This window comes from Struthio camelus, chromosome 4 (genome assembly GCF_040807025.1).
Source record: "Struthio camelus isolate bStrCam1 chromosome 4, bStrCam1.hap1, whole genome shotgun sequence".
Classification (NCBI taxonomy): domain Eukaryota; kingdom Metazoa; phylum Chordata; class Aves; order Struthioniformes; family Struthionidae; genus Struthio; species Struthio camelus.
In genome coordinates, this window is record NC_090945.1 from 56924519 (window position 1) to 56939635 (window position 15117).

Consider the following 15117-nt stretch of genomic DNA (forward strand, 5'->3'; position numbering starts at 1 on the left):
AAGCCCAAATCTTTGAGTGACTGGGAATTTGAAGGGAGAAATGACAAGCAGATTTTGGAAGACGCAGAAGTGAGTGTGGCAGCGCAGAGCAGGCATGTAGATGTGAAAGAGGAAAAGGGGTGAAGGCAGTTAGGGAAATGAAACACTAAATGATAGAGCAGGCAGAGCTTGTCCAGAGGTGGGTATTAGAAGTATAATAGGAAAACTTGCTAATAAATGGTGTCAAGGTCCAAAGGGAGATTAGATATGTGGGTCAAGTATTCCTTTTTCTAGAATTCTTCTACTGCCTGGAAAACCCCTTTAAAATATATAAAACCCTTTCTCCAGCAGAAATATTAACTCAATAGGGTTTAATTAGAAATGGAAAGTTCTGCTTCCCGGCTAATATTGCAAAGCTGTTTTTCTCAATAACCTTAGTTTCACATCCCTGTCTGAATCATTTAATTTACACAGCTTAGGATGTGTTAGTTCAATGCTCATGGCTCTGACGGTCAGAATAACAGTTACAATTCCCTCTGAAAATATGTGCAGAAAATACAGAGGAAATTCCACAAAGCAAACCTTTTTGTACTCCCCAGGCAACAAGCTCTCCACAATTTCACTCAAATGGTAGAAAGACGGCCTTTTCTCTGGTTCACTGTTCCAGCACTTCACCATGATCTCATACCTGCGGATAAGACAGAAACCAATTTAACTGGTTGGGAGAGGAAAACACGTAACCAAACAGAAGCTAAAGCTGAAATTGTTCAGAGGCAGACCAGGCACTGGAAAACCAAATGCACACATACACTTCATTGGTAGCATGATCTGGTTTTGCCATTCGGTAGCCACTCTTTATCTTATTGTAGAAAGTAGAATCAACCATCATGCCAGGATATGGTGTGCCACCTGCAAAAAAATAAGAAAAAGACTTACATATATATTTTTAATACTTGCAACCTTGCAATAAATCACAGCTTATGATATTAAAAACGAAAGTTCACAAATCCACCAACACCTGCTAATGGGTGTTTGCTGAACTGTATAAAGAGGCTGAACCACGGAAAACTGCACAGTCCTGTTCTCTGCTTAATGCTCTACTGGGGTAAATTTTAAAAGTCTTGGAGAGTGCTGAGGATGCACATGAATGTAGAAAAGTGAGAGACAGCTGGCTTTGCAAAGTTGTTTTAAGAAAGGTTTGAAGGTCAGAATACCTCTTCCGGATAGTGATCATTTTATGTTTTGTGATGTACCAAGAACTGGAAACTCATGGTAAAAATAATAATTAACAAGTATAGAAGCTGTGTTTTGCATAGAACTGCATTATAACTCATTACTTGTAATGTGAAGTGGCCCTAAATTAGAACTTGCTTATAAAACTGAAACTTTACCCTTGTGCTGGGAGAGCAGAATGACTCTCTGCAAAGAGTGCACCAAATACCGTCTTGCTGCTCGTGTCAAAAGATGTTAACATTACAGTTTAACATGCCATCAGAGTTAATGAAACTGAGCTAAAGCTGGCAAAAACGAATAAATGAAGTATACCGTGTGATGCAGCAGCGCAAATTATTTGTACTGATTGCCATCAGTCAAGGCCATAGCCTGCTCTTCCGCTGACTCCTCTACAACAGGGCTAGTGGGAGAAAAACTACTCAGCACTCGACAGCCCAGCAGCACCTGGGCTGTCACCAACTCACAGCAGCTCTCCTCAGCTTTCATGTGGCCCACTGGTGGGCTACCGGGCGCCTTGAGGAAGTCATCCCACAGCGTAACATGCACTCTGCAGTGTTTACATAAAGTTTCCCTCTCTGGACAACTAGCTTTAGACCACGGCTAGCACGTAAGGAGGATGGGTAAGCTTAAAGTTTGAACTCAGCTCCTGAGCTAACATTGTTAAGTGATTATTTGGGGCCATAGCGCACACATATCAGAGCACTCACACTCAGTTATTGATGATATGTAAAAGCATCATTAAAATGGAAATCAACTTCACTGCAAGATATCAAAGTTGACATTCTGAACAAACTCGGCTTCGTCTTCCAAGAAAGAGCAGCTTTGTCAGGAGCAGGCAGATATGCTATAATCTTTACCTTTCAAAAGCAAGGTTTTCACCTAAAACTGGGCTTCAGACCTCCCCTTACAGGCAGGACAGTCAAGCACAGACCCTACTGTGCTTGAGTTCCCCATCTATACACTGGCAGTAAGGTGCTTCCCAGAGAGGCTGCAGAAAGGATGTCTATAGGCTCCCGTGATGCTCAGAGATTACAGTAATCAACAGTGTAAATAATGATGCAAATGCTGCTTTCTGAGAAGCAGTTATATGACAGCTTATTCTAGAAAATAACATCAGGCTTGGGCCCATTGTAGAGACCGTCCAGGCGTGATGAATTCTACTCAGAGTAAATCTTGGCGACACACGCATGTAGCAAAACAGACCAGCCACCCGCCCGGGAGGCAAATGAATCAGGCTGATCCCAAATGGGAACCATACCATGCTTGTGACTGCTACGCATTGTCATAACCACTATACATTGCCATAAACCAATTGTATGAATAGTGCTGCCCTGGAAATGAGAATTCAATGTCCAATGACATTTGTTTTCATTTTGTAATGGGACTAAAATGGGATCTTCTGAAACATATGTGAAGAGACCATTTCAGAACAGCCACTAGGCTCAGAGGCGGTCCCAAGGCTCCCTGTTACAAGGGAGGGCCCTAACCGTCAAATTGTAGGTTAACTGAGAAAACATATTCCTTCTCATTTTAGCCAGAAATTCCTTTCTGACCTGGAGAAACCAATACTTTTCCACAAAAACGTTTCACTCACTGCTTTTGGTTTTCTAACAAAAAAAGTATCTTGCAAAAAAGTACAAACAAGAACTTGGGGAGAACTTTTTATTGCATACCTAGCATTGTGATCTGGAACCTCGTATAGGAGAATAACTAATAATTACTTCCATGCATATATTCTTACTGGAGAATTTGAAATACTTTATGTAGGACAGCTTGAACTGAAAAAGCGTAATTATTGCACTTAGGAAAGTCACAGTACATACCAAGAGAAAATATTTCCCACAGCAGAATGCCATAAGACCAGACATCGCTTAATGTTGTGTACAGATTGTCAAAAATGCTCTCAGGTGCCATCCATTTTACTGGAAGGAAAGTCTACAGCAAAAAGAAATAAACCCAAAACCCCACAAATTAATCATTAAAGAAATGTTTCCCACTACAGGAGTTGATTGACAACAAGAATTAACTTCTCCCTAATGAGAAAATATGTGTTACCCTGGCTGGTATTTATTTTTAATTCCATATAGCACACTGAGGTTCTGGAATTATAAGCAATGATACAATACACCCCCCAGAAAAACTAATTAAGACATAACTTTATTCATTTTACTACTAGCAAATGACCAGGCTGATTGAGGACATGATACAAGGCTGGCACTGTTGATCTAGATTTGATATGTCATTGATTGATGTGTTATTACTTTGTATGTCACAGTGACAGTTCCTTAATAATTTATCCAGTCACATAACTTGCCAGTTAAAATGTAAGCCTGTAACGTACTAAGTGTGGCCAAGCACTTTTCATCATTCAAGCCGGCGTAGGAAAGTTACGTGAACTAATGAAGTGGAGAAAAATTGTTCTCAAGAGTTTGCATCCCAACTGTCAGTTAGCATAACCAATACCGAATGGCAAGAGCATTAAACAGCACTTAAAACTGACACTTCACATTTCAATTAAAAGAGAGCTCAGGAGATCAAGGAGTACATACGCTGCCCTTGGAGACATAGTTGGAATCATGCATGATGTCTCTAGCCAACCCAAAGTCGCAGATCTTCACAATTTTTCCTTGAGCCAGAAGGACATTACGAGCTGCCAAGTCACGATGTACGCACTATATGGAGAGAAATTAAGTCATTCAAGGACATGTTAATTCCATGAGGGCCATTTCCCTCACAAAGTTCCCTGAAAAAGTCCAGATTTGTTGACTTTCTGGGCACGGCCTTAACAAAACCTTCTACGGAGCAGGCACCTGGAATACAGCACCAGCAGGGGCAGGGAGCCACGAGTCCTCAAACACAGAGGGGACCAGTGCGGAATCTACTGCAGTGGGGAGCAGGTAGAAGCAACGCAACGCCGTCCTTTCCCCGCTACCCATTATATGCTAATGACACAGTTGTGTTTCGGGCCAGACCGGCCCTGTGGTGGTACACACCCTCCACCCAGATCCTGCTGAGATGGGCCATCCAGCCCTATCTCTGGCACCCTGACTCGATGAATGTCGTGGGCTGCAACGGGAGAAGAGGACCACCGCTTTGATTTTTCTGACTGTGGTGATCTTGGTTTCTGGGGAAATGAGAAAGTCACCTAGGACCCTGAAAGACTGCTATTTTGTGTTGTGTTTTCAAAATCTAATTTGAAACATATAGTTGGAGGTGAAGCTGTTTTGGCACTTTCTTACATTTTTACTTACATTTTACTTACTTTTTATTTACTTACATTTTTAGAGGCCAAGAACTCCATTCCCCGTGCAACCTGATAGGTGAAGCTCAGCAAATCCAATAGGCTGAGGCCTTCTGAACTGTCATCCGAAAGAAGGTTTTTAACTTCTGATTCTGTTGAAAAAGAGAGAAAAAATAGTAGTTTTGTGCTACAAAAGTAGAGAGTATGAAAGCAACACCCATTTCACTCTACCTGTCATGATTCTGAGCTGATGGCTTTAACAGATTGCCATGACCGAAACAGTCTTTTCATAACAACCAACCACTTTTCATGTCTGCATCAGCCACTGACAAATATTGCATTCTTTAAAAAAAGTTCCAATATTAAGTAAAGATTTTGTTTTTTCTTCTGTCTATAGCTTTTCTTTTTCCAGCGAATCGTGGGAAAAAGTGGAGATAAAAAAGCCCACTAAAGTGTTATATGGGTTATTTATTATATTCAGCATGTGGTTCAAAAACATTTATTCAGAGGTGGTAACTTCATTAGATTTTTGTGCATGTATGTACATTTTTTTCCATTTACTTTTGCTGAACACTGTTATGTTTCCCAGCAAGTATTCACTGGTACTAATCCAATACCAGCAAAAAAAGGGTCAGGAATTTTATGGCAATTTTTTTTTTTTTAATGAAAGATGTCAGCAAAAAGCAGTCAAAATTCAGTGATTCATTTATCCCTACTGTCCCAGGGCAGAATATGAGTACATTAGTCTGCCATGTAAATCTGGCCCTGGATATGCTTCAGTTCCTGAGGCCTAGAGCCAGAAGTGACTGTGACTATTTTTAAAGCAAAGCATATCTATTTTCTGAGAAAAGGGACAGGGAATGGGATGCAGCCATTATCTTCATTACATAATCCAGGAAAGTATTTGGGAGTGTTCTCCATTTGGTAAGTGTCAATTAGTGTGAAATATAAGTGGAAACAGAGCAATATAAAGTATCATTATTGCTGAAAATCTTGCAAAACACAAGACAGTAATAAGACCCCTGCCTCCAAGGACCGTGTCTATAGCTGTATTGTATAATATAGCCACTCTGTACTTCAGTATAGATGCAAAAACATAGTGCTATCCCTTCTCCTCCAGAAGGAGTGTGTGCTCCTATCATCAGAGCATGATGAAAACGAGGCATATAAGCTTTTAGCTCATAGTTTATACTCATATAGTTTTGTACTCACATTTTTGCAGCACACAGTGGTTTAAGCCCATATCAGAGAAGGCAAAAATAAGACATGCCTCTATGCAAGAATTATTGGCATTAATGACGAATGCAGAACAGACAGTTCCATTACCTGACATAGATTTTTTCTTGTACGAAGCAGGCCGGTCATACACAGATCTCTGGATATCTGAGTATTTAGAGCCCTCCTTCCTTTCCAGCATTGGCACGTACTGAGTTGTATCAGCTTGTTTCATGTCCATGTATTCTCCAGTGTTTTCAAAAGATAAAATCACATAACTGAAATTGGAAAAAAATCGTGTTGACCAGGATTGCACAGGTGGCTTCCCTGCCACCCCTATGCCAGTGTATCTGTATATTACAGCACGTGCATTAATACCTGCTACTATGTATCACAATGGTCAAATACAAATGCCTAGAAGGTGTCTTTTTATCAATAGCCAAATATACAAACATATATTGTCTAGCTTCTAAAAATCCTCCTGAATTTAGCTATGATGGGCTAGGACGTTTATTTCAAGGTATTCCAAACGATACAAGTAAACTATTTACTCAGTTTGCATCAAGTCCAACGCTGCTAAGCAAACCCACAAGTCGGTTGGTCTCTTTGCCTAGGTGATTTTTTGAAAAAGCTCTATGCAACTTCTAAATTTTATCGCTGATTTGCTTGAATGACAAGCTTTCTCTACCATCATCTAGAAAAGGTACAGGATGAACATTAACCGTAACAGAAGTGTTGAGTCTGGCTAAGCCATCGGTAAGTAAAGGAGAACATCAGCTTAGAGAGCACCAGGGTGCTGGAAAGGAAGGAGTTTTGGAGAGTGGAAATTCCCCAGACTGAGAAATAAGGAAAACAGCTGGAAGTGCTTACTTTTAAAACTCTGATGGATGAGTAGAGGCAGGAGGACATTTAGACAGAAGAGAGGAACACTGAACAATGTTTTCTAACTACAAATGCTCTTTACAGCCTCAGGATCAGCTCAGGAAGAAGGAACTGAGCTGTAAGATGGAGAAGACTGACTCAGTGCTCCAGAGCAGACACTGTAAGGAGGCAGGTGCAGGACTGTGCGAGTCCAGTAAGGATGTTAGCTAATGCAAATAACTGGGCTTTCCAGGAGAAAATAAGAGGCAAAAGAACATACAAATTTTGTATGATTTTCTCTTGATCCGTATATCTCTCATGCTCCCTTGGGCAGAGAGGAATTTGGAAAGTCTGCAAAATCTGTATGTTGTGTGCTCCCACTAGTATGTGAGTTTACCAGAGTTTAGAGGGAAGCCTGCCGAGCAACTGGTGTGTCTTTGGCAGATGAGAAGGGCTCCCAGGGCCACAGGGTGTCCCTGCACATGGGAAAGAGAGGAGAGCCTGGATCCGGGACCCATGTCAGGAAGAGTGAGTTAAAAGTGCTGAAACCCTATGAAACCTGATAAATAAAAGTTTAACAAGAGTAATTATTGAGTGCTATGGCATAAATGATAGGAGGGAAGGAATAAGAGTTAGCAATGACACGCCCTTAAATTGCAGGTCGTACAAATTTCTGTCCTGTTTCCCACCTTCTTGTGCTTTCATCAGCTGGGTTCATCCCAAAGATGTCCAAATCCTTCTTTGGCTTCTCCGGGTGTCGGCTCAGGAAATTGTCCCTGTTCTTATGCAAATAGTTCACCAAATCGCCATAAAAGCAGTATTCAGTGATGATGTAAATAGGGCCTGATGAAATAAAGCAAAATAACTTATTGATGAGTTTTTAAAAATCTGAAGAATAATATGTAAAATATACAGAACATTAGAAGCTAGTATATTTCCATTTACTGTTATGACTGTAACAGTTGTGGTTATGATCATAGCTGCTATCAGAAACCAAGTAAGTTTGCAAAACCTTTTATTTACATTCATTTTTAAAATGCTTTGCCTGACACTTCTGTGATTGTTAAACAGCGAGCAGTGGCTCCACAGCAAACCTCCGTTTCGTGTCAGCCAAACCCACCTGATTTTGTACAAGCTCCAAGCAGATTCACAATATTCAGGTGGGGGCCAAGATGTGTCATTATCTTCAATTCAGACATAAGCGCCTGTTTTTCACTGGATCTAGCTGTAGCTGTTGAAAGAACACATCAGCCACTCAGAGAGAACATTCACCTTTTTTACAAAAACAAATGACGTCTATTCAGCTAAGCAATTTTCAGAAATATCGTTTGCCTAATCAGAATGTTTACGCCATGGTCTCTTGAACAAGATTGTGTCCTTTATTTGACAAGGAAATTCCTTAAGACTTGGGAAGGAGTCACAAATCACCAGTATGGGTCTTGTTCAACCCAGCTCAGTAGCTGACCCAGCTCAGGAGCTGTTTGCCCCTTTCCGGTGGGCACCCCAGGCACCAGTTTGAGGGATGCTATTTTCCCAGCGTCAGTGGATTCCCAGGCAGCCCAGAGCCATTTTGCAGTCTGCTCGTCTCCACACCAGAGGGTGGTTCCTGGGCCAAGTACTTCAAACTGGCTCCTGTCTGTGCTGTCTGTAGTGTCTGGACCTCGGCAGAGAATATCTAAATTGTGCCCACCATAGAACGTGCCCCGGGTGCAAACTGATTTGTATTCTGTCTGATTCATCTGGTGATGGCGTGACACTGAGAGCAACTGGCTTGACAGTGTAGGTGCACATAAGGCAACCCACTCCTGGGCGAAGGAAGGCTGCTCAGGGAAAATGACCACAGCTGGGTAGCAATACTCCCTGACGGCACCTCATTGCTGAAATGACTCCTAGCAGACGAAATAAAGTAGAGCTGCCCTGTGAACTACTTGACTTCATGCTGCAAGGCTAATTGGAAGCTGGACATTCAAAGACCTGAGGACCACAAAGTGGTTCTGTCAAATGGCTCAATTCTTTTGGCAATACCTGGCCCAGCCTCTCTTTGTAGCTTCTTATGTGTACAGGACCAATACTGTCCTCTTCGCAGTATAAAATATATCCGAGAAAAGCCCAGAATTATTTATAGTGTTACTTTTATCTTATTTATAGCATTACTTTTATCCACATCTCATCATGTAATATTTTTCTATGTTTGATACTCATTTTGATGTGGCTTATATCCATTTCGTACTCCCTCCAGAATCACTACGGCAGATTCTTAGCTGTGATAAACTGGGTAGTCCTCAGTAGACTGAAGGGCCTCACTGAAGAGCCTCACATGAGACCTGACTAATTCTACTTTGCTATACTGCTTTAATTTGATAGCAGAAACATTCATGGTTATTTTATCTTTTTCTGAACTTGCTGAGTTACCATTGCTGTTACAGCCCATACGGCTACAATCAAACCTCCGAAATTTTCAGAAGTCTGGACACTGTCTGAAAACATTGCAAATGTTGTGAAAAAATCTAAGGTGTAATTTCAAATTCAAATCATTCTGTAGGTTATTTTCAACTTCAAACAAGGAGAAACTGTGTATACACAAGCAATGCTTAAATAACCTGGTGGGAACATGCGCTACCTAGCTTGGGAAACAGGACGATGGTAACTTACGTTTCAGCATTTTCACAGCTACTTTCATCACTGGTTGAGAGCGACTCAGTCCATATGCAGTCCCTTCAACTACTTTTCCAAAAGCACCAGAACCAAGGATTCGACCTGAACACAACAGAGACCGTTGTTTATTCCAGAGATAAACAGCAACTCCTCTCGTTTCCTGCTGCCATTCCTCCCTCTATGGGTCGTGATTCCCTTGTGGAATGAGCACACTCCTTTACTCAGACCATGCGTATTATTATGATTACTGTTGTTGTTAGGCAGAAAGGCAATATGTTTTAAATAAATGCCGTCATTAAATGCAATTCCTGAACAAAAACAAACAGGCAAACATCAGGAGCACATCTGCACGTGGGAGCCTGTAGGAAAGCACCTTTGAGAAACAACTGCTTTCATTCAATTTTGTCTCCTACTCTGCCCTGACACCCTCACTTTATCCTTTCTAAACACTAATTCTCTCGTGTTTAATTTGACTGTCCTGCCTCAGTCAATATCCAACTACAGCACAGTTGTGCCCTTTACTTAAGATCTGAATTGGACCCTGTAGCTGTACTTTTAGATTGTTACACCAATACATCTAGCAGTAAGGCAGACTAAAGAGAATCAGCAGCATATTTAGGAATAGAAAACCAGGACCATCAGTGATCTGCAAGAAGTTGAAATACTTATTGATCGCATATGAGGGGAAACTCCTCTGAAGTGTAACGTACAAGTGTGTTTCATATGCTTGAATAAATTTTATACCAAATTTCCCAGTGCTATAATAAAATAGTTAATATTTATACACACTTTACTCTTCCCACAAATCAATTTAGACAAAAATTTTGGATTAGCATATCCTGTCTTCTGTTATGGATACAGTGTGTTGAAGAACTGTGTACAGATTGAGCCAGATTTTAGAGAAATATGAACTGCACAAACATACTCCAAAATAATATATTTCATAGGTTCCATATTGAAAAGCAAGTTCATTAAGGCAACGTTTATTCAGTGCACAAACCCATTTATAAACTCCAGATGCCAGGACTTTATCATATTCCTGATGAGCTTGCTATTTTATTTTATGATTTTTTTTTTAACTTCCAACACAGGGAGACTAGGTAGTGGTTTTTATTACGGAAAAATATAGCGTTTTGTCTTTGACGTTTGTATGCAATTTGAACTTGCCATCTCCTCACATTTCTGAAGGTGTTATCTGGCATGCAATACCATATGTTTCTGTTATCTTCAAGCTACAGTCCACACTTTTATCATATACACACTTTCAGCAGGATGTTTTCAGCCCCCCAAAATCTGCGTCATTACCAGGCACAAGAAATGGTTGAAGTATGCTTAGCGGTGTTAGCACTGAAGAACCTCTCAAAGATTATGACACTGTAGTTTGTCATGCACACAAAAAACTATGCAATTTCTTTTCAAGATTCTTGTCGTCCAAGGTTACTTTTCCCAGTCAGGATGTGAGAAAGCTTCCCACTAAATTTCAAACTAATTCAAACAACCTGAGTCTGAAATTTGGCCCTTGAAATTGTTCAGAGCAAAGATCTGGGAGCCACATGGCAGGATGCAGCTCGGAATGTGATGGCATTTGCTGAGGCTCCTTGATCTCCTTGTCTTCACAAGCCAGTTCCTCCTCAGACCATATTGTCAATCGAGCATGAGACGCACTTCTCCCTCCCCAGCACCTCGGCTATGTCTGGGAGCATGTGGAGACGGCAAGAGCGCTTCCTGAGCGGCAGGCAGCTATTATCGTTATTTCCCCTTTTCACCCCTCTCTGTATACTTAGGCCTGGCCCCACATGTTTTACACTTGAAATTTGGAGCCAGGTGGGAGCTGACTGCTCAAGAGTTGGATGTGTCTGTAACACAACTAGCTCCATCGCATTCATGATATTGAGGCCTTGACTGGTAGCCCAAAATTATACTAAGTTGTATTTTTCTTAATATAAAGGCACCACCCTTATCTGCCTGTCAGAGAACAGTGCTACTGTAATGGAGGGACTACCCAGAGACCGGTAACACCAGGCTTCTTAAACCGTACTGGGAATTATTTTCACTTGAGCCTCTACATCCATCCACAGAGCTACTCTGCTGAGATAGCCAGAGGGATGCCATTTTTCTGTCCTGGGGAACGCAAATATAAACCTGAAGTCTGTGAATTTGTTCCAAACATAGCCTTCTCAAGTGGATGCTTCTCTGGTTAAAATGGAGCTGTGATGATCAGCCCATTTAAACAAGCCTGCAAATTCAATCATTACTCTCTTGGTCAATAGTAAAAGGCAAACAAGTAACAGGCTTTATAACCTACCTCCAGTTTCTAGACTCATGAGAAATTGGGTATCACATTGCTAAATGCTATATAACTACTTAAATTGCCCTTTTACAAGCTGCAAATGGGGATGGGTCTGATCCCATCTGTTAGACCAGGGTTTCATTTTACTAAAGCTGCCATGACAAATGGGTGGCTCCCTGAGAAGCAAAGGCAGCAAGTCTGCCACCTTTCTGCTGTAATTCGAAAATCTGGGAAAACAGTGGGGAGGGAGTTCATCCTCGAAACACCCTGCCCTCTGCCGTCCCACCGAAAGAGGTCCCACAAGGACGGCGGGACACCCCACTTCAGCGGGGCAGTCCTCCCAGGAGGAGGCAGTGGCCTACAAGCAGCTCACTGCATTACAAGATTTCTTACTCTTAAGTGTCTCCACATCTTGCACCAGTTGCTTAGTGCTTTAAACAGCAGGCTACTACATACATTGTGGAGGAAGGATAGCAAAGGGAAATCTGCAGCGTAACCCAAATGTATCTATTGAAACTGCAGCTAGCCAATGTTCAGAGCTGGCACTTAGCGCAGCACTGCACTCCAGGCACTACTAGTTAGGGAAACAAAGCAACGCCAGCTGGCTTTCACAGCCACGATGGGAAGTGCTCCTCCGAACGAGCCAAAATGTTTTTCTATCCTGCTTCAGAGCCCCTCTGAGCTAAAGGTGCAATTCCTTTGCTGTTATCTCCCGCTTCAATAGCGGCAAACCAGAACCATCAGACCCAGAAACAAAACAGCCTGAGATGAGGCATTACATGTGGCAAAACTGCCCAGGCGATGTGTATCAACTGTGTCAAGAAAAGACTCTGCGCAATCCAGACTGCTAAAAGAACGTGTCGCTAGTTTTTGAAGTAGTTACTATTGTGAATATGATTGTAGACATGAAGGCATTGAAGTAAACTGGTCCTCACGAGTCAGAGGGAGACAAAATCACGGTGGTGGTCTATTAACAACTCAGATCTGACAAATCCTGTTTAGGCATGTAATGAAAGTCCGGGTTGTAATAAAATAATGCCTTTAAATATCCACCCTCTTCTAGTTTTCAATTAGCAATTGAATTTAAGTAAAGGACATTGTTCCTCAACTGGAAATTTTTGTGCCTCTTCTTTCAAGAATTAACATCAATTCTTTCTATATGACAGGAGAACTACACCAAGGGAACATGTTCCTTAAAATATATAGAACAAAAACATCTTTCAGTTTTCTTCTTCTGTACTTTATGGGTATAGCTTGAGCGCGGATACATGCTGGAGAGGGTTGTCATAAGCATTTAAAGCAGTACCTGGAAAGACTGTTACAATTATTTACAATTATTACAGTTATCTATAACTTTCAATTGATATAAATGATAGACTGGGCCAGCCCTGGAGAATTATTAACTGAATTATATATGAACTACAATGCAGGAACAGCAAAGCAAAGGAGCAGAGGGAAAAGGAGGAAGGACAGCATTCACAAAAATAAGATTATGCAGTTACTCAGCAATGATACATGCACTTCATGGATTAATAATTTTAAAAATATTTTTAATAAAACTGCATAATTGTTTCCAGACCTGACTTGCCCTCTACATATAAATACACAAATGTCTTGCAGACAAAAAAACGCTGATTCACTTCTTGTCAGTGCCTCAGCAGAAGTGAGTCGCAAAGCTGGAATTTGGTGGTGGGAGGGCCCGCGTAAGCCATTTTGGGCAGGCCTGATACATGTGGGACATGTGGAAGAAAGCTGGAGTGGAGGCCCAGAGGCACCAGTACATGGGGCTCAAAGCCGACCCCACTGCAAGAGAGGAAGAGGCAAGGGGTGATGTAAAGTGAGATGCTCTTAGACGAGTAGGAAGAGGCAGAGCCGTGAAGGCAGACTCAGGGTACTTGAACCTGATGCAGTGAAGCAACGGTGGTCGATGGAAAAAGGGAAAGAAAGGACTATTTGAGCACATCTAGATGGCTCAACAGAAAAAGAGAGAGCCTTCCTTGCCCTAAGACATAAGACAACAGCAACATAAGCCAGATAGTGTCTTCTGCTTCTCAGCAGGGCTCACTACCGTTGTGTGCAGAGCCACGCTCATAGCACTTTCTGTTGCTCCAGACAGTGCTCCATGACATGGCATGGACATGTCCCCAAAGAAGCACACATGTACTTAGAGGTGACAAATTAATCTCCACAGCTGCATTATCTAAGCATTGGAGAAGGGCTGGCAGAGAGGGCAGAGGGAAAGAAGTTAAAAAAGGAGATTATCAGTAGTAAATAAGAAAGTATTCCTCCTTTCTGGCAAGAGAGAGCTGCTGGAAACATAGAAGAAGCTTGAATGTGAGCAATTAAGTAGAGAGAGGAAAAAAGAGGTGTAAAGCCCAGGTGCTAGAGATGGCAGACTTGTCAAATGTGGAAAAGAAAAGGAGAAGAGAAGCTATGAGAGCAGAGCTAAGATGAACGGATAGACACAGAGAAACTCTGGACTTCACAGCCATGAGTTATATCACGAATCCTGGTAGCAGAGACTTCAGAGTTGCCCTTACTTGTCCTTCTCCTCAAGCAACTGGATTAGCCCCTCAGAAGAAACTTACCTAGCACTAACCCGTCTCGAGGAAACTCCCATCTGGAGTCATAAGGCAGTTGCATTGGGTCCACATAAATGTATTCATGGCCGTCGGGGCTGATAGACTCAATGACTCTCCATCTTATCTCATACCTGGGCTTCTGCAAAGCACAATGATTGCAAAACCAACATTTAGTCATGTGCCTGATTTCAGAGTAGATCAAAAGCCAGGTTAGCTCCGAAACATTTTTGTTTCTACATTACCTGTTTCCATATGATGACCAGCACAATCAGTGAAATTATCACAATCACTAAAAGTACTAAGACTGCGGCAGCCACTGTTAGTTCTGATCGCAAGGCTGTGGAGTAGAAAGATAGACTACATTTGCCTCTTGAGCCATGAGGAGCACAACACATGCACAAGACACCCACCTCCCGTACCACGGCAATTCTTGTGTCCTGCAGATGTGACAGGAGCAGTGACTGTAAAGTCATTCCCAGCCCAGAGCAACTCTGCCTTCCTGTTTCAAGACCAAACGCAGAGGTTTTCTAGAAGAACCTCCCATAGCGAGCGCTAATAAAATGTTAAAAGGAATCATGGAACCGCATAATAAGTGGAAAACAGATGCCCAGTAAAGACCTGCAGAATGCCTCATTCTCAGATGTCCCCGGGTGGAAAAAATCCATTTCCATTTCTTTTTAATTGCAGCACATCCATGCATTTATTTATTTGTGCTCTAACCTCACAGAAGTAACTAACTTAACTCACTGGGAGCCACAAGCTTCAGTTCCCGAGTAACAGCACCAAGGTCGTTTCTTGCCATGCATCGAACAGCCAGGGTTTCCTCTACCTTCTGGAAGGTCACCTGACTTTCCACCATGTTTTTCTCATCCAGATGAGCTTCCATGTGTATATCAGAGATATTATTAGTCAAAAGAGTCCATGAAGTCTCATTGCTGCATCTGCAGAGAAGAATAAGAGTGGAAATGGATATTGGCCTTAGGTATGGATATAAACAGACTTCGGTGCTACTATATATCCCATAGAGCTTTGCACTGAATGTACCTCTATTTTTCCCAGAC

General features: G+C 41.8%; 1 protein-coding gene across 3 annotated transcripts in view; it reads right to left on the reverse strand.

The window, feature by feature from the left end:
- Positions 1 to 15117, reverse strand: part of PDGFRA (platelet derived growth factor receptor alpha) — a 37257-nt gene that overhangs the window by 4682 nt on the left and 17458 nt on the right. For all 3 annotated transcript variants that reach the window (XM_068942875.1, XM_068942874.1, XM_068942873.1), the window contains 12 exons: positions 14804 to 14997; positions 14299 to 14393; positions 14063 to 14195; positions 9182 to 9286; positions 7650 to 7760; positions 7219 to 7372; positions 5780 to 5946; positions 4490 to 4605; positions 3762 to 3884; positions 3036 to 3147; positions 789 to 888; positions 562 to 667 (listed from right to left, as the gene is read on the reverse strand). In XM_068942875.1, the coding sequence (XP_068798976.1) occupies positions 562 to 667; positions 789 to 888; positions 3036 to 3147; positions 3762 to 3884; positions 4490 to 4605; positions 5780 to 5946; positions 7219 to 7372; positions 7650 to 7760; positions 9182 to 9286; positions 14063 to 14195; positions 14299 to 14393; positions 14804 to 14997 (1516 nt within the window). The remainder of the gene's footprint in view (positions 1 to 561; positions 668 to 788; positions 889 to 3035; positions 3148 to 3761; positions 3885 to 4489; positions 4606 to 5779; positions 5947 to 7218; positions 7373 to 7649; positions 7761 to 9181; positions 9287 to 14062; positions 14196 to 14298; positions 14394 to 14803; positions 14998 to 15117) is intronic.